This window comes from Chironomus tepperi, unplaced genomic scaffold (genome assembly GCF_022539635.2).
Source record: "Chironomus tepperi strain 1889 unplaced genomic scaffold, CSIRO-AGI_Ctep_v1 contig_427, whole genome shotgun sequence".
In the NCBI taxonomy this organism is placed as follows: Eukaryota; Metazoa; Arthropoda; class Insecta; order Diptera; family Chironomidae; genus Chironomus; species Chironomus tepperi.
This window is the reverse complement of record NW_027226549.1, coordinates 208,706-231,053: the sequence shown is the minus strand read 5'-3', so window position 1 is coordinate 231,053 and position 22,348 is coordinate 208,706. Positions and strand designations below refer to the sequence as shown.

At 31.9% G+C, this 22,348-nt stretch overlaps 1 protein-coding gene across 7 annotated transcripts in view; it reads right to left on the bottom strand.

The window, feature by feature from the left end:
• Positions 1 to 21,077, bottom strand: part of shot (dystonin-like protein short stop) — a 173,119-nt gene extending 152,042 nt beyond the window's left edge. For 3 of the 7 annotated variants that reach the window (XM_070649605.1, XM_070649621.1, XM_070649624.1), the window contains exon 1: positions 20,688 to 21,076. In XM_070649605.1, coding sequence (XP_070505706.1) covers positions 20,688 to 20,790 — 103 coding nt within the window. In that variant the 5' untranslated portion in view covers positions 20,791 to 21,076. Of the gene's footprint in view, positions 1 to 20,687 lie in introns of all 7 variants that reach the window. The other 4 variants (XM_070649618.1, XM_070649622.1, XM_070649620.1 and 1 more) reach the window with 2 other exon arrangements.
• Positions 21,078 to 22,348: the final 1,271 nt, after the last annotated feature.

The following is a 22,348-nucleotide window of genomic DNA, read 5'->3' as shown; positions in this document are numbered from 1 at the left end:
TAAGGAAGAAAATAACAATAGACATTGAAACAATTTTCAGAAGCGATAAGATAAAGTGAGACTATAAAAGTCCCATTAGTGGACGATAAGAAAGTCGACAGTGAAAAAGTCCATGTCATGCATAAAAAAGAATGAAAATTATTGCGAAATAGTTAATGTAAAGTGCTATAAACAGCTATAATATCCAGTAGTATATTAAACAATGTAATTCCTATAAAATTCTTTTCATTCAGCATATGATAGATGAACAGAACAACAAAAATAACCAGCTCACCACAAATGGTAGAGTCGTTATGATCGCACAGGTCTATTGTACAGCATGTTCTTATAGAATTTTTTGAAAAAAGGCAGAAATTGTCATTTATTTCTCAATAAATTGCCTTAAGCGTCGTGAAGAGTCTACAATTTTTGAATCGTCTTTACAATTTTGTTATAAACGATTTCTTCGAATGGACATTGTAATTTTAGAAAAATTTAAACAATTTTAAGCTTAAATGCTTGGCATATTTGTGGTTGTTTTGGTGGCTTTAAACATGAATTTGCTACAATGTCTATCAATATAGAAGCTAAACTATGGACAGAATAGGATTACAAGTTGAAAGCGAGCCGTGAGGAGGGGTAAACTCTAACAAGCCCCACTATTCCTCAGTATCCCCTCTCGACTCTGAATGCTCCTCTGCAATTTGACAATCTACACATATGAGCTATATTGCTATACTATTGCTTAGATATAATAAAGAGCAGAGATGTCACCTCTAGAATTAAATCATCCTCTGTCCCTCTTTTCGGATCCACTGGTTCTTTAGTCAATCTATGAATTGTTCATTACAAACGTTTTTCTTCCTCCTCTCACATCTACCGCGAGTAATAGAGTTAAGAGCAGAGGTGTAGTCATTGTGGTCAAATCGCCCTATTCCACTCTTTCTTTTGGATCAACTGGTTTTTGATCTAAGTCCATGGTTCCTTAGAAACCTTCTTCTTCTTCTTCCTGTCCTAAATCAATGTTAAAAGATCTATTTAGCACGACTATTTTCAGGGTTGGGCAAATTCGTATACGTATATATACGTATACTTGCCCAATCCTAGACTCTACATCTTGGTAGTAGACTACGATCAGAACCGCACAAGACGCACATGCGGCACATGCGGTCAGAGTTCGAAGTTGACTCGAATTTTAAATGGAAAAGTCGACTCGATTCAAATCGACTCGACAGTCAACTCAAGTCAACTTGACTCAATACAAAATCTGAGTTGACTTTGAGCTCTGCATGTGGTCCATGGCACTTCAAAAGCATTTCGGCGACACACAAGAATGCCACAGCATACAGTTTGAACAATACTGATCTAGTTTAAATTTTTGATCCATTAAACTTAACCATCCACATGGCTATAGCAATCGATCACTCAAACCAGTCTTGTTAAGCATAATTTATGAAATGCAGACACAATTCAAACTACGTAAATGAATGAAAAATTCAAAAAATGCTGACTAATTTTCTCAGTCAGTCAACTCTGCCTCAAATTATTCATTTTTTTATTTCTACTTCTTCAAAATTATTATTTTATAAACATTTTTAACTATGTATGATTAACAGACATACCAAAAAAATAAATATAAGAATCCAATTTTCTCGACAATTTTCATATTTCCAAATATTCTAGTTCGTTCCCACTTATTTCTAACTTAAATTAACGTCTCTTAGTACATAATAAACATTTTTTCAGGAACGACATAACCTTGAATGATGAACGAAAAAAATTTCAATTTCTATAAACAAAAACTTGACCTTTACGGCCGTGAACGCTTGCATAATAAAACAAAATGATCAACTTCGCAAATACATTTAATAATTGGCATATTTACTCCATATTCCACTCATTCTATCAACGACGCGTCAAAGCAATTCTTGATAACGTTTGCCATACTTAATTGACGAAAAAAATGAATTGATAAGCCTTATGGCAATGAAGGTTCATGCGATTATTTCAAATTCTTTAATGACCATTCAGTCATAGAAGTCTTTCATGTTGCCATAATCTTTCAACACATCAGTCATAGAAGTCTTTTGCACATTCCGGCATTTCCCCATCAACAATTGTTTCTTCTTTTTGCGGTCGCTTTTTTAGGCTGGAGGCCATAGCTTCTACACTTAATGCGATTCTTTACGCAACTAATGTTTTTGTAAATAAAATTAAATAATTTATCTACTGTCTTTGGCAATAAATGAGTTTGGTAATGTTTAGTCAGGGGTGTTGATGGGTTTGGATGGAGATTTATGAGTTTGGAGTTTATGGACGATTTTGGAGGTATTGTGGATTTAAATTTGAGGTTATAATTCTAATCTAAGGACTATTTTGAGCGTTACACTGCGACAAATTCAAGTGCGGTCAAGACCAACAGTCACGATGCCATCAGGCTACTTTTATGTCATTTGGACAAACAAATAGACGACAACATGATGACTTAACGATTTGCTTAGCGACTATGTTGTGCTTCATAGATATTTCTTATAATTTCTGGATTTATGTATCAGAATTTAAGTTTATGGTGAGAAATTTGAGGTTATGAAGTGAATCTTAAGGTTATGAATAAAAATTTGAGGTTAGGAATGAAAATTAAAGGTTAAAAATGGAAATTTGAGGTTAAGAATGGAATTATTGATTCTATTTTGAGGATATAATTCTCAATTCGATATTTCAATCGAAAATTTGAGTTTATGAATCATATTTTGAGGTTATAGCTTGTAATTTGATATAATTATCCAAAATTTGAGATCATGCCCGATCTGCACAAATTATTAATAACACTAAAGTGGTTTCCATGAATATGACGTCCAATTGGATATTTTCATGTTAACTGTCATAAGAATTACCACTTGGATGACATGTGTATGCCTCCTGGATGCCGTGAAAAACATGTGTCGATCGGAATGCTATAAAACTCTCATCAACAAGCTTAAAAAAACTATCAAGCATCCTCATATAGCTCATCAAATCGCAGTCATCAACCTATACTAACATAAACCCAAATCCCTGTCTTCAACAGCTATCTCAACTCCAGCTATAGTTCCTACACAATTCGCTACCCATTCAATCAACATTATCGCCAATTAATCAACATATCCGCTACAAAAACTATAAAAAGTAATCATCAATTCTTCATTTTTACAAACAATTTACCATGCATCAACGTCTATTAGCAATTTGTTATAGCGACAACAGTCCAGAATAAGCGATAATAAATTATGTATTATATAACACTGTATAAATTATTCTTCAATTATAACGCAATTGTAGAATACATATCAGACCATATGGATGAGTCTGTATTGGAATCAAGTTCTTGACATGCTGATTGAAATTTAATTTTGCAAAATAATAAAGATTCAGATTGTAATTTTTATGAATCTAGTGAAATTTCCGTTTGAGGTCAATAGATGGAAAGTCGATGATAAAATTATTTAAAAATAATTCTTTTAAGGCAGGCAAAAACAATTCATTTCCATTGAATGCTGTTTATCTTAACTTTCGCTCAACATTTTAATCTCCTATTTTGGTCTGCTTTGTAGGAGTTAAACTGTAGATTTTAAGTTGATCCAATTTCTTGCTGTAAATTGAATTGTCAATCTTAAGTATGTAAATTCGTCCCGATTAAGCAACAACTTTACAGTTTCAGATCATTGATTTAATTTTCGTATTTTTTGTGTAAGTTTTTATAAAGAGAAAACTAGGTTAAAGTATTGATTATTTTGTAGACGAGCTTGCATGTCATTGCATCTTTAATGATTATTTTATGGATGAAAAAAAAAACATGGCGACAAGGATGCTGTGCTGTTTATTGTGTTGAAATATTTATGAGAACAGACTTTTTAGTATTAATGTGGATTTATGTTGTACTATGGAGATGGGAGATGTTAGCAACAACTTATTAGATTTAGTATGGAACTTGCAATAATGAAGGAATTGAATTTAATTGTAATTTCGAAGGAATGTATAATTGGAAAGATAGTTAAAGTTTTGTTACCGAATGAATAGATCTTAGAATAAAGATGGTGTAGAGTCAGTTCTGATGTAGCTTATTAACTTAACAGAAACTCGAGAATTTGAAGAAAACTGGACATACTAGTAGGGTTCGGTTAAGAAGTACAGGTTTCAATTTCCTGCATTTTAAAAGCACATTTCTGCAATTTTGGGTTGTACCTTACACCCTAATAGCACAAATCGGTAAGTCGTTCAAAAACCTAAGCTCAGGCTGTCATGACTCTGACTTGACGGCAGATTCAAACCAAATTCGGCTCCAAGTAAGAGTCATGCTGGTCTGTGGCCAGATTTATGATCGATTGACCGATTTGTGCTATTTGAGATAGTTCAACTAAAGCTGTAGACCTGTCGTTATCGGAGAAACCTACATATTAGCCGGCCTTGTATTGCAGATATAATTGAGGATAGAATTTTCAATTTCGGAATCAAAATTTACTGAATCCCGAAATCACATACCTAATTAGAAATCCAAACCCTAATTGAAGATTTTACATTCTTCTAAGAAGAACTCTTCCAATTCCAAAGGTTTCTTTACATCTCAAGCCATACTTAAGGCAATTTTAAATACTCAATTTCTAAAGAGTGCACTTGTCTGGAACAAAATGTCTTAAAAAATATGAATAACACTTAAAAGGTGAATTTTAATAACCCAGCGACTGAAAAGTCCCATGACTCAATGTAAAGAACTCTGAATCGGATATAACATTCTGTACAGCTCACATCTTAAAAACTAACTAATGGAGCAGTTTTGGGCAACCTGTGTGTCTTTACACGATAGTTTGCTGCCAATATTACTTGAAAAGATCATGAACCGTATGCAGTGTGTAGTTTCGGATGAGGCCTACGACTGAGGTATACCGTAAATAATAAAAGGTTGTGCACCACTGTCAAATAACTTAAAGCACACTTAATTCATGACTCATTACAATAAACATTGTCTCGTCAACAAAAGATAAGAAGTAATCCAAAAATACATTAAGTAATTTTTGCATATAAAAATTGAGTAGCAGTTCATGCCATTCGTGTATCAAGTCGATATAAATATAATAAAAAAATAGGAAGAACAAGCAATTTTCGAATGTTATCGAAAACAAACTAATAAAAAGTTTTTATTACAGTTTAAAATTGAAAAATAGAAACGAAAAGAATTAAAAAATCAGAATTAAAAGATCAATAGGCAGTTATTGGGTATTATGTGAAGTACAATGGATGATAATTGAAGAAAATTGCTTGTAAAAATTCTGAATTTACAGCTACTTGATAGTCTTAAAGGTCAAAGCACTTAAGTCTGCAAAAAAAAAGTCGACAAAATGTGCAACTGTTTAATTTTCCACAATTAAATCACCTCCAAAAATTCTTTCCGAAAACTTTTCATTCGGCATGCCTTAACGACCATAAAAAATCCCCCTCATTTCCCATGTCTACAATACTGTTGATATAAAAAAACTTTTTCTGTATTTTAATTTATGGTGCAAAAAAAAATATTTTTTCAAAATCATTTTTCGCATGACATGCCAGACTTTCCATTTCATGCTCATGGCCAAAATATACGGTTTATTTATAAAGAGAGGCTTTTTTTTGTTTTAAGTTCATCAGACTCGCAAAATACACGACATTAGGAATTAAAAACATTTCATCTATTTATAGACATAAATGAGCAATGAACATGAATGAGGGAACTAAGAAAGATTTCCTTTTTGCATGGCAGAGAGTAAAACACAGATTTTGGCGTCAAGAATTACTTTTATTTAATGTGATGCATTTAAGTGCATGTCGTGATATTTACTGTAGCTTTTTTCTCATCTAATTATAAAAATATCACGACGTCAGAGAGGAAAAAATGATGATGAATGGGATTGTAGATTTAGAGATTCTTTGTAATTAGTGTGAGGAATAGTTTTGACGCATTTCAAAAGATTGTATCCCGAGCAACACAAACAAAGAAAGTTTTGTTAAAACTCTTTTATTAAGACCAAATGGAAGCACCATGGCGTAGGACGGTTTTAAAAGAATGTCAATTAGATGCAAAGGAGGATTTGTACAAACTTTGTGATAAGGCCAGCAACAGAGTCAGGTGGAAGGCCTTTTGTAGAAACCTAGGCTCCACATCGGAGCATGGTTCCAAGTAAGTAAGTAAGTGGAAGTCACCTCCAGATGATCGCAAAAAAAAAACGAAGAGTTCAATTATAGCAAATTTTGGAACCAACTGAAGGAAATTTCCGTATGGTCACAATGAGACGATTTCCACCTAGTGTTAATCCAGTGTTAACAAAACAGCTTTAGTGGAACCTTGAAGACATGTTAACAAAGTCTTCTTCATTGGTGTTGCTCGGGTAAATTAGTGAATCATACAAGAAAGTAGAGACGATGCTCAACTTTTGAAAGTCCCACTTAGTTCTGAACAATTGTAAAAATCACCAAAGCATCCTGCCCTGATTGGCACAAGCTGCAACTATTCGACCGTTGGACTAGTTACAAAGTTGACATTTCAAGAAAACTTCCGCAAATGCCAAGTTTTTAATTAGAATTTAGGTCGAATAATTGCAGCTTTTTCACTCATATTCTTCAGAGTCTGATCACAATTATATCATTAAAGCATGCTTTAAAGGCACAAAAGTTTGTCAGTACTACAATAAAGTATTTAATATTCAATTTAAAATAGTGAAATAACTAAGAACATCAGGTTCTGACTCCAAATATTAGTAATCAGCCAAATAGCTAACTTTAGTTAATCAGTGATTACATGCTATAGATATTAATGGTTCTGACTAGGGGTGTCGAAACATCAGGTCCTGAAAGCTACCCCAAATCCTAAGTGTAGTATAGGACCTGATTAATCTCAAGACATAAATTTACTGATGCAGAAATCTTTAATCAGGACCGGACACTGCCATTCAGTAGTAAATTTTAATTTGAAACTCACTTCCTTAAGAGCTGTAGTAATTTTAGGAAAATACCCCAAATCCCAAATCCTGACCCAAATCCCAATCCTTAGACCATAACAGTACAATTTCAAGGTAAATTTACGATATTATTCAACTGCTCCTATGAAATATTTTTGCATCATTAGATTTATTTCTAAATTAAGAAGGTCGCTAATTTTTTATGGATTTGGGGTACCTTTCAGATTTGGGTTTCGACACCCCTAGTTCTGACCAATCTTAAATTATGTCTAGTTATTGATTATTATGACTATTGCTGTCAATCTGAGAAACAAGCCAGAGTGACAAATATCGAGAAGCCTCGGACCGTTTAAGGCTGCCATATGATCCGTTTGGCTGCCATATGATCCGTTTGGCAGCCATATGGACGCCAAAATAAGCAGCTTCCATTTGGTGTTAATACAGGAGGTTCACCGAGTCTAGTTTCCTCAAAATTCATCAACAACCAGATTTTATGACCCTGATCATGACAAAAAATATTAAAATCCCATCATTCTTAACGCGTCACCCACTTCTAGTACACAAGATAATTGCAAAAAAAAATACAAATTAAAACAACAGATTTCAAAATTTCTCGACATTTTGTATTCACTAGTCAGAAGAAGAGAAAAGAAGTAAATCATCATACACAAAGGAATTCCTCTCGAGCGCATCGATCGCGCATAGAGATATTTTTTCCTATGCACTCAGTTAAGTCAGAAAGTAAACAAAACAAAAAGCAATAACATAACAACATGCAGCGGTAAAAAGTTTCATTTCTTTCTATTTCCATTTCTATTTAATTTGAAATAAAGCAGAAGAAAAAGTAAACAGATAGAAAAAATTTTATTTTTAGATACCCCTGAGGTATATACTTCAATGTATCTCACATGTTCCGCACTATATTATGATTTGATTAGCATCAATGACTTCAATTATGAACTTGACTTTCATGTATAGCATACCCGTGAATATTAATGGCAATGACTTGACGATTCTTAATTCTAATTTTTAGCGAATTTTCCTAAAGGAAAAAGACGCTATTGGCAGCGTATGTCTGTCTGTCTGTCTGTCTGTCCATCTGCCGCTCAACTCCTTTGCCAGTTTAAGCTTTTTTGATGCGGTTTTTAGCTTAATATGTGTGTTTTGACCAAGAATAGCGACCGCCAAAAGATCATATTGATTCGTGCACCGGAAGGTTAATTCCCCGGTGGTAAATTCCCTTACGTTTTACGTACGTATTTTTACGTAGCTCAAGTATCAAATTTATGCGCTACCGTCGGTCACGAATGACCACGTCTATACTAATTTCTCATATTTTCTTACCTCATTTATTTGCTTATTTTTTGTGACTTTCAATGGTGTTTATTCGAGACATTTTTAAAAACAGTCAGTCAGTTTATCAGCAGTAAATATGAATAAATAAAGTCTTTACCTATAAAGAAATATAAAAAGATATTAAATAAATTTGAAAATGTTTGTTTAAAAGATAATGCATTGTAAATTCAGCATTGCCGAACAGCAAACTTATTTAAATTGAGTCATAAAGTGACTTAAGTAATGTTCACATTAGCCTATATCCATTTCTCTTCTTTCCCTTCCTTCACTCACTCTCATAAATTATTCTCGATTTTGTGTGTCTGTCAGTTGTTCTTGTTGATTATTAAGACAATTGAATAAGAAGATGGGATATACAGATATGTTTATGTGTGCATCATTTCAAAATATTTCAAAATTATATTTAAAGAAATTTTTGGTGTTGAAATATGCGAATGCGGGTTACTGTGATTATTTTTTTGTGGATTATAGATATATTTTTAAACGAATTTTCGAATTTTTGTACGAAAATACAATTTAAGACAGAGCATTTTTAGATGAAATTGTATTTTCTTAGTGGATTCAGTGTTAAACTATTCTAAATTAAGTCTGCGACACTCAACTATCCGGGTCATTGACAAAAGTGCTGTTGACATGCAAATTGGATCGAAACAGTATATTGGTACATCGCAAAATTCGAGATTCTGGAATTAACAAGCAATTTTAGTAAACCCGGAAAGCACATAGCATGAAAATGGCCAAAAATCAAGCACCAAGTCTCAGACAAAGATAGCGTTGGATTTTCTTACTCATGGGCCTTTTTTGCGAATCTACGATCATCTACTTTCAGATTCAGACTCAAATTTATTAACGGAACTCGAAGTCAATGGATTGAGACTCTTTGAGCTGACTTCAACTGTTTAACTAGGAAGTATCTAGAAGATACATAGAAATATCCGTAAATCCGTGGCCTGTCCATCGTGAGTTTTGCCTTAGGCTAGATTCTATGAAATTCGGCCTCAGGCTAGTATCAAGTTGGCCTTTGGTCAGATTTTTTGTCATGACCATTTCTGCGTCATGTGCTTTCCTGGATTATAGTTCAAAATTGTTCTAAACTTAATGGATTAGCTCAAAAGATTGAATCAAGTAAGATTCTCATACAAAGACCAACTCAAAGACTCGAAGTCAAACCGATGTACATATTTCTAACATTCATCCATCACAGCAATTGATCATCTCATTCATAAATCCACAAACAAAGTCATCAATGCGCTTTATGTCACCTACTTCTACCCAATATTTTAGTTTCACACAAGAATCTCTTTCAGCCTGACTACAAATTGTTAGACATAAACGAAAATATTTCTCATATTTCAACATCGTAAGCAGCTTTAAAAAATTCTTTACTTCAAATTATTAAAGTCTCAAGATCATAAGCAGTCTCTCTATATTTTTTCATAAAAGTAATTAACATTAAGAATTCATAACATACAACATACATAACATACATTCATTTAACAGTCGAGTTTAACATGATTATGAAACAACATAAATTTGAAATAATTAAGATTGAGATTACAAGCATCGTCTGATGTTCATGTAGTCAGCTACTTGTTATTTTTTTGAAGTATTATTTGAATTATTGTCCGAAAACATTCATTAAATAGATACAGCATGACATGGAGAATATAAAAATAATTTGTTTGATCAGTTCTTAATGGCAAAGGCACTTTAACTAATTTTGAATTAGCACTTATGTCCATCATCTAACATGGAAAGTCGTTCAAAAGTGACGGATAGCAAAAAATTCAAAATTCTTCATCAAAATGGTTGAAAACAGTCTTTAGTCCTAACAGGAAAAGTGACCGCTTTTAGGTACCACAGTGGTCTTCTGGACCATAAAAGAAAGCACTTAGCCTGATAGGGTATGGTGCCACTCGGGCACCTCCACATGACATAGCGGAATCCTAGTTAGTGCTATGTTGCTCGGTATTAAAGCTAGTAAGTAAATTCTGACGGCACGGATAGCAAAGCCAACAGTAAAATTAGGAAAAAGTGACAATTACAACCAGCAGGCGATGTGGTCAATTGGAAGCTGTTGCCAGGTACATGCCGCATGATTCTAATTTTATGGACAGTACATGAAGTGCTTGGCTATCAAATGGACAATTCCAAGGTGTATCGGTCAAGTCGATCTATCCGAATCGCTTCAAATTGCCTCAATTGGATCTCAAAACACCAAAATACAGCACATAACTCCCAGACCTTGAAAACTCTGACGTCATTCATAATCATCCCATGTCATGTACTTTAAAATCATCTCTAAAACGTATTGCTTTACACTTGACAAATATTCAATAAAAATGAACAATTGCTACCCGAAAACAACGGATGAATAAGTCATTACTTTCGATTTTTGACAACTTAATGACAACTACTGATACTTTTTTTTACTACTCTATGTTATTAGATAATATTTGTGTGGCACCTCACATAAATTGTTTGTATTCAGTTCTATATTTATCAATGACGAAAAAATCAACAGACTCGTTCTCAATCAAATATACGAATAAGTGGCACAAATTTACATTGGAAATGAATGTAAATAAAAATTCTAAATTTAAATCGATTATAAATAGGAATGGATTGATCTAGTTTGAGGAATGATAACAAAGTCAATGGGATCAGTGACGCGTCTGCGGTGCACAGGCTGCGGCATTTGTTTTTATGCTTCTGGCTATTTATTTAAGTTTTGAAGGATTTGTCCGTAAATTTGTTATGTAAATGACCAAGACGCAATTTAATTCCGATCAAGGATGTTCAATTACGTATGATATGGATTTGTGCACCTTCGGATTTAGGCTTACAGAATACTTAAGGGAATCCGTAAAAGTAACTTGTGTGTTTTGTGTATTTTAAAGGTAACTTTGCTTCTATTTTCGTCATTGACTTCTTCATTCCATATCCATAATCATTTATTAATTATCAACATTCTCTCATATCATTCTTTTTCCATATCATCCACAACATAATTCTCACATGTAGTTTATGTTACGCTATAAATTTTTTCTACTCATAAATCATTGACGGTGTCAGGCGGAATGACAAAATAATTTGTTCTAGGTGAAAATTTTTTGATATAGGAATTTTATTTCAATTTGATAGTTTTGGGGTGTCGTGCGTTAGTGATGTCACTCATATAGAAAGGAATTGATTTTTAAGGCATTTGGCAGTTAAAATGGATAGTCTGCATAATGAAGAGAATGAAGAGTCTTGTTGGACCGACACAAAGTATGAATTTTCTATTTTGGTTCCTTTAATTCATTGTTACGGATACATCTATTAACATCAATTGAAGCCACTTTTATGAGGAAGCCATTATGCCCTTGAATAATAGCAACTTCCACTTGATGTGTTGAAGACACAAAGACCCGTTCCGAATCTTCCTTCAATTGAATCCCTCAGATTAACTCTCAAATTTTTATTAGACGTCATATGCCAATGACTCTACAAATGAGAACTAAGGCAAACATTAAACACTTGATGTGTGAATTCGTTGACGATACACAAAAAAGTAGTAATTTGTGCTCGTTAGACTATTAAAAGAATGGAGGAAACACACAAAAGTTTGTCTTTTTTAAAGGAAGCAGAGTTGTGATTATTGAATGACATATTGGTTTCTTGGGAGTTTCAAGAAGAGCTTGAAGTTAACTTGGATCTCGTATGGAAAAGTCAAGTCTAGTTGACTTGAGTCCATATAAAATTCGAGTCGACTTCGAGCTCTGGTTTCAAGGAAAGATGATCATTATTGATGAAGTTATTTGAACAAAGGAAATTTCAAGAATTTGAATACTTGGAAGTTTGATACCTGGAAGTATTTGTTTGTTTACAGAAAATTTGTCCTTCCTTGAAAATAAAGAGTTTTCAAGACAGTATTAAAAAATCTCATGACAAAAATTTGAAAATTTAGTGGTTTATAAAAAAGTGTCCTATAGCTCAAGGATTTTATTGGTATTTAACATGCATGATGAACAACCCTAACAATTGAGTCAAATTTACCCTTATAATCGTTCATAAGCCAGTGACCCCTCTAAAACAAATAAAAGTTTCCATTTGAAGAATTTTAATTCCAATTGAATCCTGTTTGTCATTGTTATGACAAAATAAGGATTGTAGTTACCAGAGTTACTAGATCAAGATAAAGCAAACATTTCAAAGGAAGCAAAACAATCCAATAAGATCATTTAACTCCAATTGGAATAAATATTATTTATTTAATATGCCTTTAAAAAATAATATTTTATTGATATTGTGCTTGCAATGTCAAGGAACTATAAAATAGCAATTGTACAGCTTGACATCAACCTGTCTTGAGTACAAAACATTTAATATCTAGCAAGAATACTCCCGAGAAGCACAACAAAGCGAATCGCATTTTTAGTCGTAAAAAAAGGTCGAATTCAGTCGTCACGATGCAATTTCGAGTCAAGGATGCTTCTGATCAGCTGCGTATGGCTTTGCATTTTATTGTTAATACGGCGACATGCCGGTGTCTTACCAATACACTGTACTGCTTGGGATTCTAACAAGAATTCCATTCAAAATTATAGTAAAATATTCCACAAACATTTTTCTGGATCAAAGAACTTCCAAAACCTCAGCTCTGTCAGCTATGCATTCTAAATTCTTGATATTCTAACATATTCACGAAAAAAAAAAACAACAATGGGTAAATGATTATCTATTTGTACTTTGCGTGCTTTCCATTCTAAGTTACGAATACACTTTTTTTTCGCATTAGTTGGGCGTGATGACAATTCATATAGGCATATAACATAATTTTTTTCGCGTAGTTGGAATGCTTGATTTTATTTAGATGTCTAGCTTAGAAAGTTCTAATTTAAATAAATTTCTATCCATGTGACATATATAAGCCATACACCATTGCACTGTGTTAATTTTAATGAATTTTGTGTGTGGTTGGATGATTTACCGTTGAATTTTTATTTCAGCATGTCACATGATATGCCATTTGCTGTTCTGTACTGCTTTCTTGTTGCTTAATGATCAGCCCTGAACAGTCTATTAACAAAATTAAAAATAGCTTCTTATTTGTTCATGTTGATACTCTAAGGTTAATATATTCATTATTGTTAGCACTGCCAAAAGGGCATCGCATGAGCAGGAACAAAATTGAGGTCTCATTTGAATTTTTTTTTTATCATTTTTCGCTTGATTTAGTTTATAACATAATTTTGGAGGTGATTTATTGCCTGAATGAAATGTCATGTAAGTAATAAAATAATGTCAAGTAAATACTACTCGGACATGTTGAGCTATACGGCATATGATCTGATAATTAATCAGAGATACATATGACTCATGAGAGTGTTGCTGTGTTTAATCAGAAAAATAAGTTAAATGGGATAGATAGTCATTCATAGAGTATGATCTCATAAAATCGAGCAATTTATTATCGAAAGGCACGATATTGCTGTTAATTTAATCTAATAGGTACTGAAGGATATAAGTTATCACAAGTTTACGTTTGTTGTATCAAGGTTTACTTCAAAATAAGTGAAAAGTCACGAATGTGTCAAAAGAATTCAACATTGTGTGTAGAAGTTGTTCATAAAGTCCTTCAAAATTGAAAAATTTTGGGTACTTATCAGGTTTTAGACTTTCCTGGCAGACAATGAGCGATCATCGTGATGTCTTCGTGGTACCATGTGAACAAACTCATTTTCTATCAAAATATTTTCAAAGATTGTGACTCTTGGATATGAAGGATCTATTATATGGCTTCAAAACACGGCTTTTGATACCTTTCTCTTCGTTATTACAGCAAGGGTAAAGCAAGACATTATGTTGACTAGGAAGATTTTGAATCTATTTTCCCTACTCCTTGGCTATGTCCCTATACGGGCTGGACTCAAATTTGTGAATTTTACCCGAACAACAGAGCATGTCTGCTAATGCACTTAAACGCTGTTTTTACGATAATACGCGAAGTGGCTCTGATAGCCTCGTGACTGTGGATTCCGAGCCATTTTTACGGCCAAAAATTCGATTTCCCAGATTATGCTACTCGGGTTCGGAACCATTTCACAATCTAATCAATAAATATCTAGCCATCCCCTTACTCATTCCAATAAGAACTCTTAAAACATGCTAGAAACTTTAAAAATCCATTTACCTACAGCTCTATAATTAATTCCCCACAAATATACCACAAACAATGGTTTCTTACCCCTATCAAAGCTAAATATAAACTTATCCTACCCTTACGTGACAACAAAAAATTATACGAAACTGCTTGTGACATATGGAAATTTGATATATTCTAACATTCACATTAATTCAGCCACTGAAATATCAAAAATAATTTATTGATCACTAGCTGCATGCTTACTCGCTTGAGAAGAAAAAAAAAAGTTCATTGTTTTACCGGCATTTGTAGATGACAGGTTCAATGAATTCATCCGTAAAAAAAAATAAAGAAGCACATCGATTTATTGATTCAACAGAATTTCGATAGAAACTATACACAAATATTTAAAAATCGGTTTTAATAGTGCCGACAACAAAGAGGTAATAAAAAGAAATGAATTTTGAATTCAAATAACCGGCTCATTTACTATAAATATTCAATTCAATGTCTCAATAAACAAACATATAAAGATTACACAATAAAATATTATAAAAAAGAGACACGAGCGCTTAGCGCCATCAGATGATTCAGAAATTCGGACACACCTTGAAAAAAAGATTCAATGGCAAGTAACATGTGTGACATAATGTATAATAACCGTGATGTCGAGCCCCTGACACTCTTCTCTCTCGTATTTTGTTTCTCATAATCCCACACTCAATTTGTGAATTTCTTACACACCATTTATCTTTTCATTTTCAGTGGCTCTTTTCGATTCTTTTTAATATATTTTTTGTTGTTAATTCAACACCGGCATATTGGCAAAAAAGAGAGATACTCATTCATAAAATAAACAAATTGCCATACACAAAAGACTGGTTTGAAAATCATGTTGTACACATGTGCTTTGGATCACAAGTTGGAACGCATTTACTGTTGGGGTGGTCAGTAAAGTTGATTTTATTGATTTTTCATGTTTAAGATAATTTTTATTGATTCTATAGCTTTAAGTTATGAAAAAATGAAATTCAACGGTTTATTTTTGAATTTTTGGAGTTTTGAGACAAAATGGTGAAAATTTGTCCACTTCGAAAAGTTTTTTGTGAATTTTAAACTCAATTTTAAATATTTTGATGAGTTATTAGCACTAGTTTGCTTTAAAAAGTAGCAAAAGATAGTCTGCATCATAATTTTATAGAATAAGTAGCTAGATTCTGTTAAAATTTCAAAAATCTATTTTTCACCGCCATCTTGGATTTTAGTTTTTGCATAATAAATTCATCAAAATACAATTCAATTCCAATCCATTCAGCCATCCAAAAGTGATCACAACAATCCACACACGTATCCAAAATAACAGTTAAAAAGAGTTGAATAAATGTTGCCAGTCAGATGATTTACTTTGCGAATCATTTAACAGAAGCCAATCAAGATCTCCTTTGTGTATGAATTTCTTCTCGTTCGTTGTTCTTTGTCTTCCATTATTTGAAATAAATTTATCATAAATATTGATTGAATCAATTAAAATTTGAGATTTCAGCATTGCATCAATACAAGTGCTTTTAGATCAAAGAACTCATATGAATGAAAATTGAACATTATGCTGATTAATATTAAACTGAATGAAGAGAATAATAATAAAATATACATTTTGAAAGTCATGATTGTGCATACAGTCAGTGATATTGAATGTAATATTGCTTATGATTATTAAATTTGAATTGAGTTCTATTTAGGGCATGTGAGAATTAATGTAATGGAGGTAAAAATAGTGACTAGGTTGGACTATTTTGACTTATTGCTGTTTGTTCGGTTTGATTGATGATTCGGCGAATTGTTTGGTATAATTCTACATGATCTTAAGAGGATTTTGTGATTAATAATAGAAAGATTAATGAATTATCATTGAATAGAGCAGTTGTGGGTAACCTGTTTGCCGCGGGACACGTTAAACGTTAGTTTTGACTGAAACAGCAGATGATATAGGACCCATTACACAGCATTTAAGTGCCGCGGCACACAGGTTGCCCACAACTGGACCATAAACTTTGAATCATAAAAATTCATAAATCAATTAACTCAAATCCCCTCAAAATTGACATAAACATCTAATCCACAAACAGCTAATCATTACTTAACCTTCTAATTCATTCTAATCAGTATGAAAATTAGAACAATCTATTTAAAAACATCAAGAACAAGTTCACATGTGCTTTAAATTAGATTAGAAATAAAAATTTGTTGACTATATGTGAAGCATAAAATTTAATTATCATTTCGGAACTGACCAATCCAAAGAATATTTTTTTGTGTGTTTGCAAAAATATTCAGCCGACAGCAGCAACAGATAGAAACAATTTTTATATGACATTTCCAGTGATTCATACACTGTCCGCTTTATTTCCTTTGGGGAATGGACGTTCTACCTTCTATGCTAAGTTAATACTTTATGTGTCAGCAATTGACCTTTAAAAACAAATTTCATTTTCATTAGGCAGTCGGCATTTGTGTGATAACTTTAAGACATGACTATAAAACTTTATGGCAATTCCAAAAAGTAGGCAAAAAACTCAACAACAATTAACAACAAACTTTATTTAATTAGTTTATTGCATTTTTTAAATGAAGCACTAAAAGGAAGACGGCTCAAATTTCGCGTATAGACAGCAAATGCAAATTTTTTCGTATTTTAATTGGGGGGTTATGCCATGACTAATCACATGAAAAATTGTAATTAAAGAGCATTAATCAATAGCTCGTGTTTAGATTACGTAAAAATGAATTTATTTTCACTGAAATGCTTTTTATTTCATTTAAAAAAAATAGTTATTCGTGCGGATTTGTAGTCATGGGATTAGAAATTTCCGGTGTTATAAGTTCGCGAAATGTTGCGGCATTTGGGTTTGGTAATGGAGTGTTTTGCGAGTTCTGATGAATGATTAGATGGATAGATTTTAATTATTATGGAAGTAGAAGGAGGGACTTCCTATGTAAGATGGGAAGATGGTGGTGATGGTACTGCTGAGTACTTAAATGACGTACATTTTAGTTAGACCATAACAGGCAAAGAGTATTCTTTCAAGAGCTTGATCATCTTAAACATACTAAATGAGCATGCCCGTGAGCATTGCTCCCAGTTTACGCTGATCTCGAGAGTCCGCTCTTTGCCTGCTAGGGAGATACAGGCTTCTACACTCAACATCACTAGGAACCAAATGCGATAAATGCTAGCTAGCCTGAATAGCACAGATTAGTTCAATCTATCAAAAATCCGGCATCAGGCGGAAGGGACATTGACTTGGTGTCAGATTCTATTTAAAGAGTCACGCCGGAAGTTGGAACGACCGACCAGCTTGTGCAATTCGGATAAGAGTTATTCCAACGTATTCTGCAGCCAGTAAATATTCCCTAACATTGGAACATCAATAAGGCACTGCTAAGTTGCAGTGTTAACAACAAGGCGTGAAGATACACTGACAGCACCATAAACGCTGTATTTGCTCCATTTTTATGCCGGAAAATAAAATTTGCCGCATCATGCTGCTCAGGTAGCAAGTTCTAGTCACTGATGTACCTCAAATTCAATCGATATACTTGGTAACTAAAGAAGAAGCTTCCCATATGTTCAATAAAAATTCCATCAAAATTTTTAAAATACTCTACAGCCTCATCTGCATATACAGTCCATCAAAAATTATTTAATCTCATTCTAGCATTCACGCTATGTACTTTTAAATAAACATTGTGAAAAAAATACGCATCAATTTGCTTCTTTTTTTTTTGCTTTGAATTAGAGCACATACACATTCACAGTACACATATCAATTTTTTTTTTTTATTTTTTTATTTCCCTGTCTGTGGGTCAGAAGTATTAGATAGCAGAATATAGAAATCTACTGATAGAGAAGTCATATAACGTCATGTTACAAAGATTATCAAAAGGTATACAGTTGGATAATTTTTCTTATCTTTTATTTCTGTGAATGTAATAAACATTTTTATTACTTTAACTGTACCGCATGTAATCAGGTGTAGCCGGTGTAAAAAAGATAATCACACGCATTAAATTGTGGATATTTTGGAATTAAAAAATTCAGGAACTGAAAAATTTAATTAAAATTTTGTCGATTGTGGTAATTTATTATGAAAAATTTAATTAGTTTTAATTCGGTTGATTAAGTCATAAAATCGACAAAATTTGGAGATTATTGAGATATTAGACTTTTTGAACTTACAAGAGACATTAAACGAGAGATTACTATCGTCTGTAATGTGCTCTTGCTGAAATGCATGCAACCTAAGCATATCTAGTTATTAAATGTAGTCAATTTAAATTAGAATAAATCTGAAACTTAGACGAGAGCAAACTTTGTGAATGAAAAGAAACCCGAGTGACATAATGTGGCGAACCGCAATTATCACCTTTAAAATGGATCAAAATCGGTAATAATCACGGTATCATTATGGCAATTTCGTGTCTTTGCATTAATACGGCGATATAGCGGTGCCTAAGAGAATAATTTGTGCTGTTCTAGAATTTTGATTGAATGCATAGATCCTAAGTGATACTAGATCCTAACGGACAAAGAGACTGCTTTTAGGTACGGCAGTAATATTTCTGTACCATGAAAGCATGCTTTTTGCCTGTTTGGGAGAGTTCTTAATATCTATCGACAAAACATAAGGAATCCAAAAATAAAGCCGGTTTTACCATACAGATTGAGCATAGCAACAGGCATGCGTGTTGTCGAACCAAAGAAGTTATAGAATTAATTAATTAGTAAATCTGGAACTAATACCTATAAAATTCAATGATGGAACTGAAGGTGATCCAATCCCGGAATTCAATACACTTTAGACCCAAAATTAGAAAACTTAAGAATAAAGTTCTAAAAATCTGAATTATTTTGTGAGCCGGTCTATTCTGCAAGGGTACGTTCATGACTTGCTTTTGATACAAAGCGTTATGGTCAGAGGATTGTAGATGGGGGAGGGTCGTTAAGAAATTCCCGAAAATTCCAAAAAAATCACTTGAAGATATCACAATAAAATCACATAATTCCATAAATTAGATAATAAATCACAAGATAATCACATATGCTTAGATAAGCCTACCTAACTTAAATTGCAAAAACCAATAAAACTCAAAATTCAGAAAAATATTAATCCACAATCATCCAAAAAGATTCAAAAACTATTCTAGACAACAAAGAGCGCAGACACCTTGATTCCGACGTAAACTATCGCAAAAAAAAACTACAAATCACTCATCCGTACATCACATAAAAATATTTTTCAACACATTTACACAAGTAAAATTTCCATATCATCCACTATCTATTCGCTTAATCATTGAGAAATGATAATGATTATGAGTCGAGGTGTGAAGAACAGCTGTATCAACCTTAATTCTATGTTAATTAAACTCAGTAGAAAAGTTTTTGATAATAATAAAGTTGTTATGAGTATGTATATATATGAAATATGAATTTGTTTTAGTTCCATTCCTTATCTTTCACATTTGTAGTATATTTAATTTCATACTTCATTCATAATACAATTAAATAATCACATGAAGTGTAAAGTGTATTCTCTCGGCTACGTGGCAAGACATTGCAAAATAATTGAATAGATTAAAGGAATTATTTATGTACAGCGGTCGATGGCACGTGAATCTGCATGACTCATCCAACCAATGATTTTTTTTATTGTTTTTCTTCCTTTTGTTTCAGTTCCGCACAAAAAATGAATTTCCCGTAGACATGGAATAAATATTCAAGATCAAATAACAATCATGTCACTAAGAATTCTTGTCATTTACCGTGGAGAATCCCTCTATATACACAAAATTTCTATTTAACGCAGCACTAAGAAAAAAATCGACAATTTTTTTGTGTTTCCATTTATCGATTTTTCTTTCCACCCTCATTTTTATTCTCTCTATCTCGTTCACACATTCATTCATTGACTTGAGTCTTGGTCTATGTTTTTGTTGTTATGAAGACTATTTCATTTGCAATTGCATGTAAATTGATGAAATTTTTTGAAGAGTTATAGTGGATAAGAGCCACCGACATGGAGTAAGAAAAGAAAGAACTTGTTATGGAAATGGAAAGAAACACAAAGAACTTTACAACAATGTAATAATTAATGAATTTCCGCTATAATTTGCTCTGAGAATTTCTTGACGGCAGAGTGAAGAATGAAATGAGAATTGTTGGATATAAAAATTAATTCCTCAATTTTCTGTAAAGTACCTGAAATTTTCAATATTGCTCGGTCTATCGGATCCAATCGTAGTATACTTAAAGGCTGATTCTGCGACCATTCCTTTAATTCCTCATTGTCGAGACGATCCATAATCCTAGCTTGATTTTTTTTTACTTGATTTTTTTATTAATTTTTTTCAATCGCAATGCACTTCCACTAAATTAAATTTTTCTTTTTTTCCGTGTTGAATAACTTATTTCTCTTTTTTTTCGGCTCAAGATTTTTGACTAGATTTTTTTGCACTTTTTATCATTTATTGCCTCATTTTTTCAATGATTTTCATCTTTTCACCATCTTATAATTTGGATTTTATCATTTTAATTATTTTTTAGGACCTCGAAACCACTAAATATTATTTTTATTTCGGAACGACAAAGATTCACCAATATTTTATTTTCTCAATCTGATTCGGCTTAGGAAATCAATGTTCATAGCTTTGCGTGTGATGTGCGCAGCCCTGAATATTTGAAATTTTCAAATACGTTATGGATTTTTTGGAAGATTCTTATTAGAATGTTTACTTTGATTTTACTTTAATTCAATAAAGTGTATGGTGAGGAGGGTGAAATTCTTATAAGAATTTAAGGAAATCCATTTTGATTTTTTAAATGAATTTATGAAAAAGGAACAATTTTTTAATATCAGAATTAGTGAGCCTTACTCAACAATTCAAATTTGTCGCATGATGCATTCATGACTCATCAATCAATAGGATCTTTTCTTAGGGATTTTTGTATTATAAGACGGATAATCTTTTATATTACACAATTTGCGTAATTTAAAGAATTTAAATTATTCAAAATTGTGAGAAGATGAAAATAAAGAAATCCTTTCAATATTAATATTTAAAAATTTTTATATCATAAAATAGATTCTCGTTCGATTTAAAATTTGATGATTAAAAATTAAATTTCATAAAATTAAAAATGAAGTGTTAAAATTTTAAGAAAAATTTGAATTTAAAATTGAAGAGAATTAAAAAATTTTAAAAAAATTCAAACAAAAACTCAAATTTCTAAGCAAAAGTTTTTTTTTTTCAAATGTAAAATTTTTATAAATTTCGATTCAGAGAAAAATTAGAAAATTGAAAAAAATTATTTTTTCAAACAAAATTGATTTAAAATGAGAATTCAGAAAATTTCAAAAATGTATGTTAAGTAAATTTCTAAATCTTTCAAAAAAATTTGAAATTTTTAAATTAAAAATCTTAGAAATTAAAATTTCAAATTAAAACTGAATCTCCAAAATTTTTAAATTAAAATTGAAAACTTTAAATCAATTTAGATTATTAACTCAAAATATTAGAAAATTCGAAATTAAATTTTTTTAAATGTTCATTTATAAACAAATTTCAACATTTTTTTATCCTATCAAAATTTAAATCGAAGAAATATTTTCTTTAAATAAATTTAATTTGAAAAAATTAAAATTATGAATAAAATAAAAAAAAAAACTATCAAATGCAAAACACTTTCAAATCAATTATTGGTTTGAATACAATTTGGAAAATTAATATTTCTTTAAATCTTTCAAACTTTAAAAAATCATAACTAAAAATTATTTTGCTAACTTATATAGCCAGTCTTAATGTGAACAATTCAATTCAAACCTTTATAATTCAAACCCAAAAAATAATAAAACTCATCAA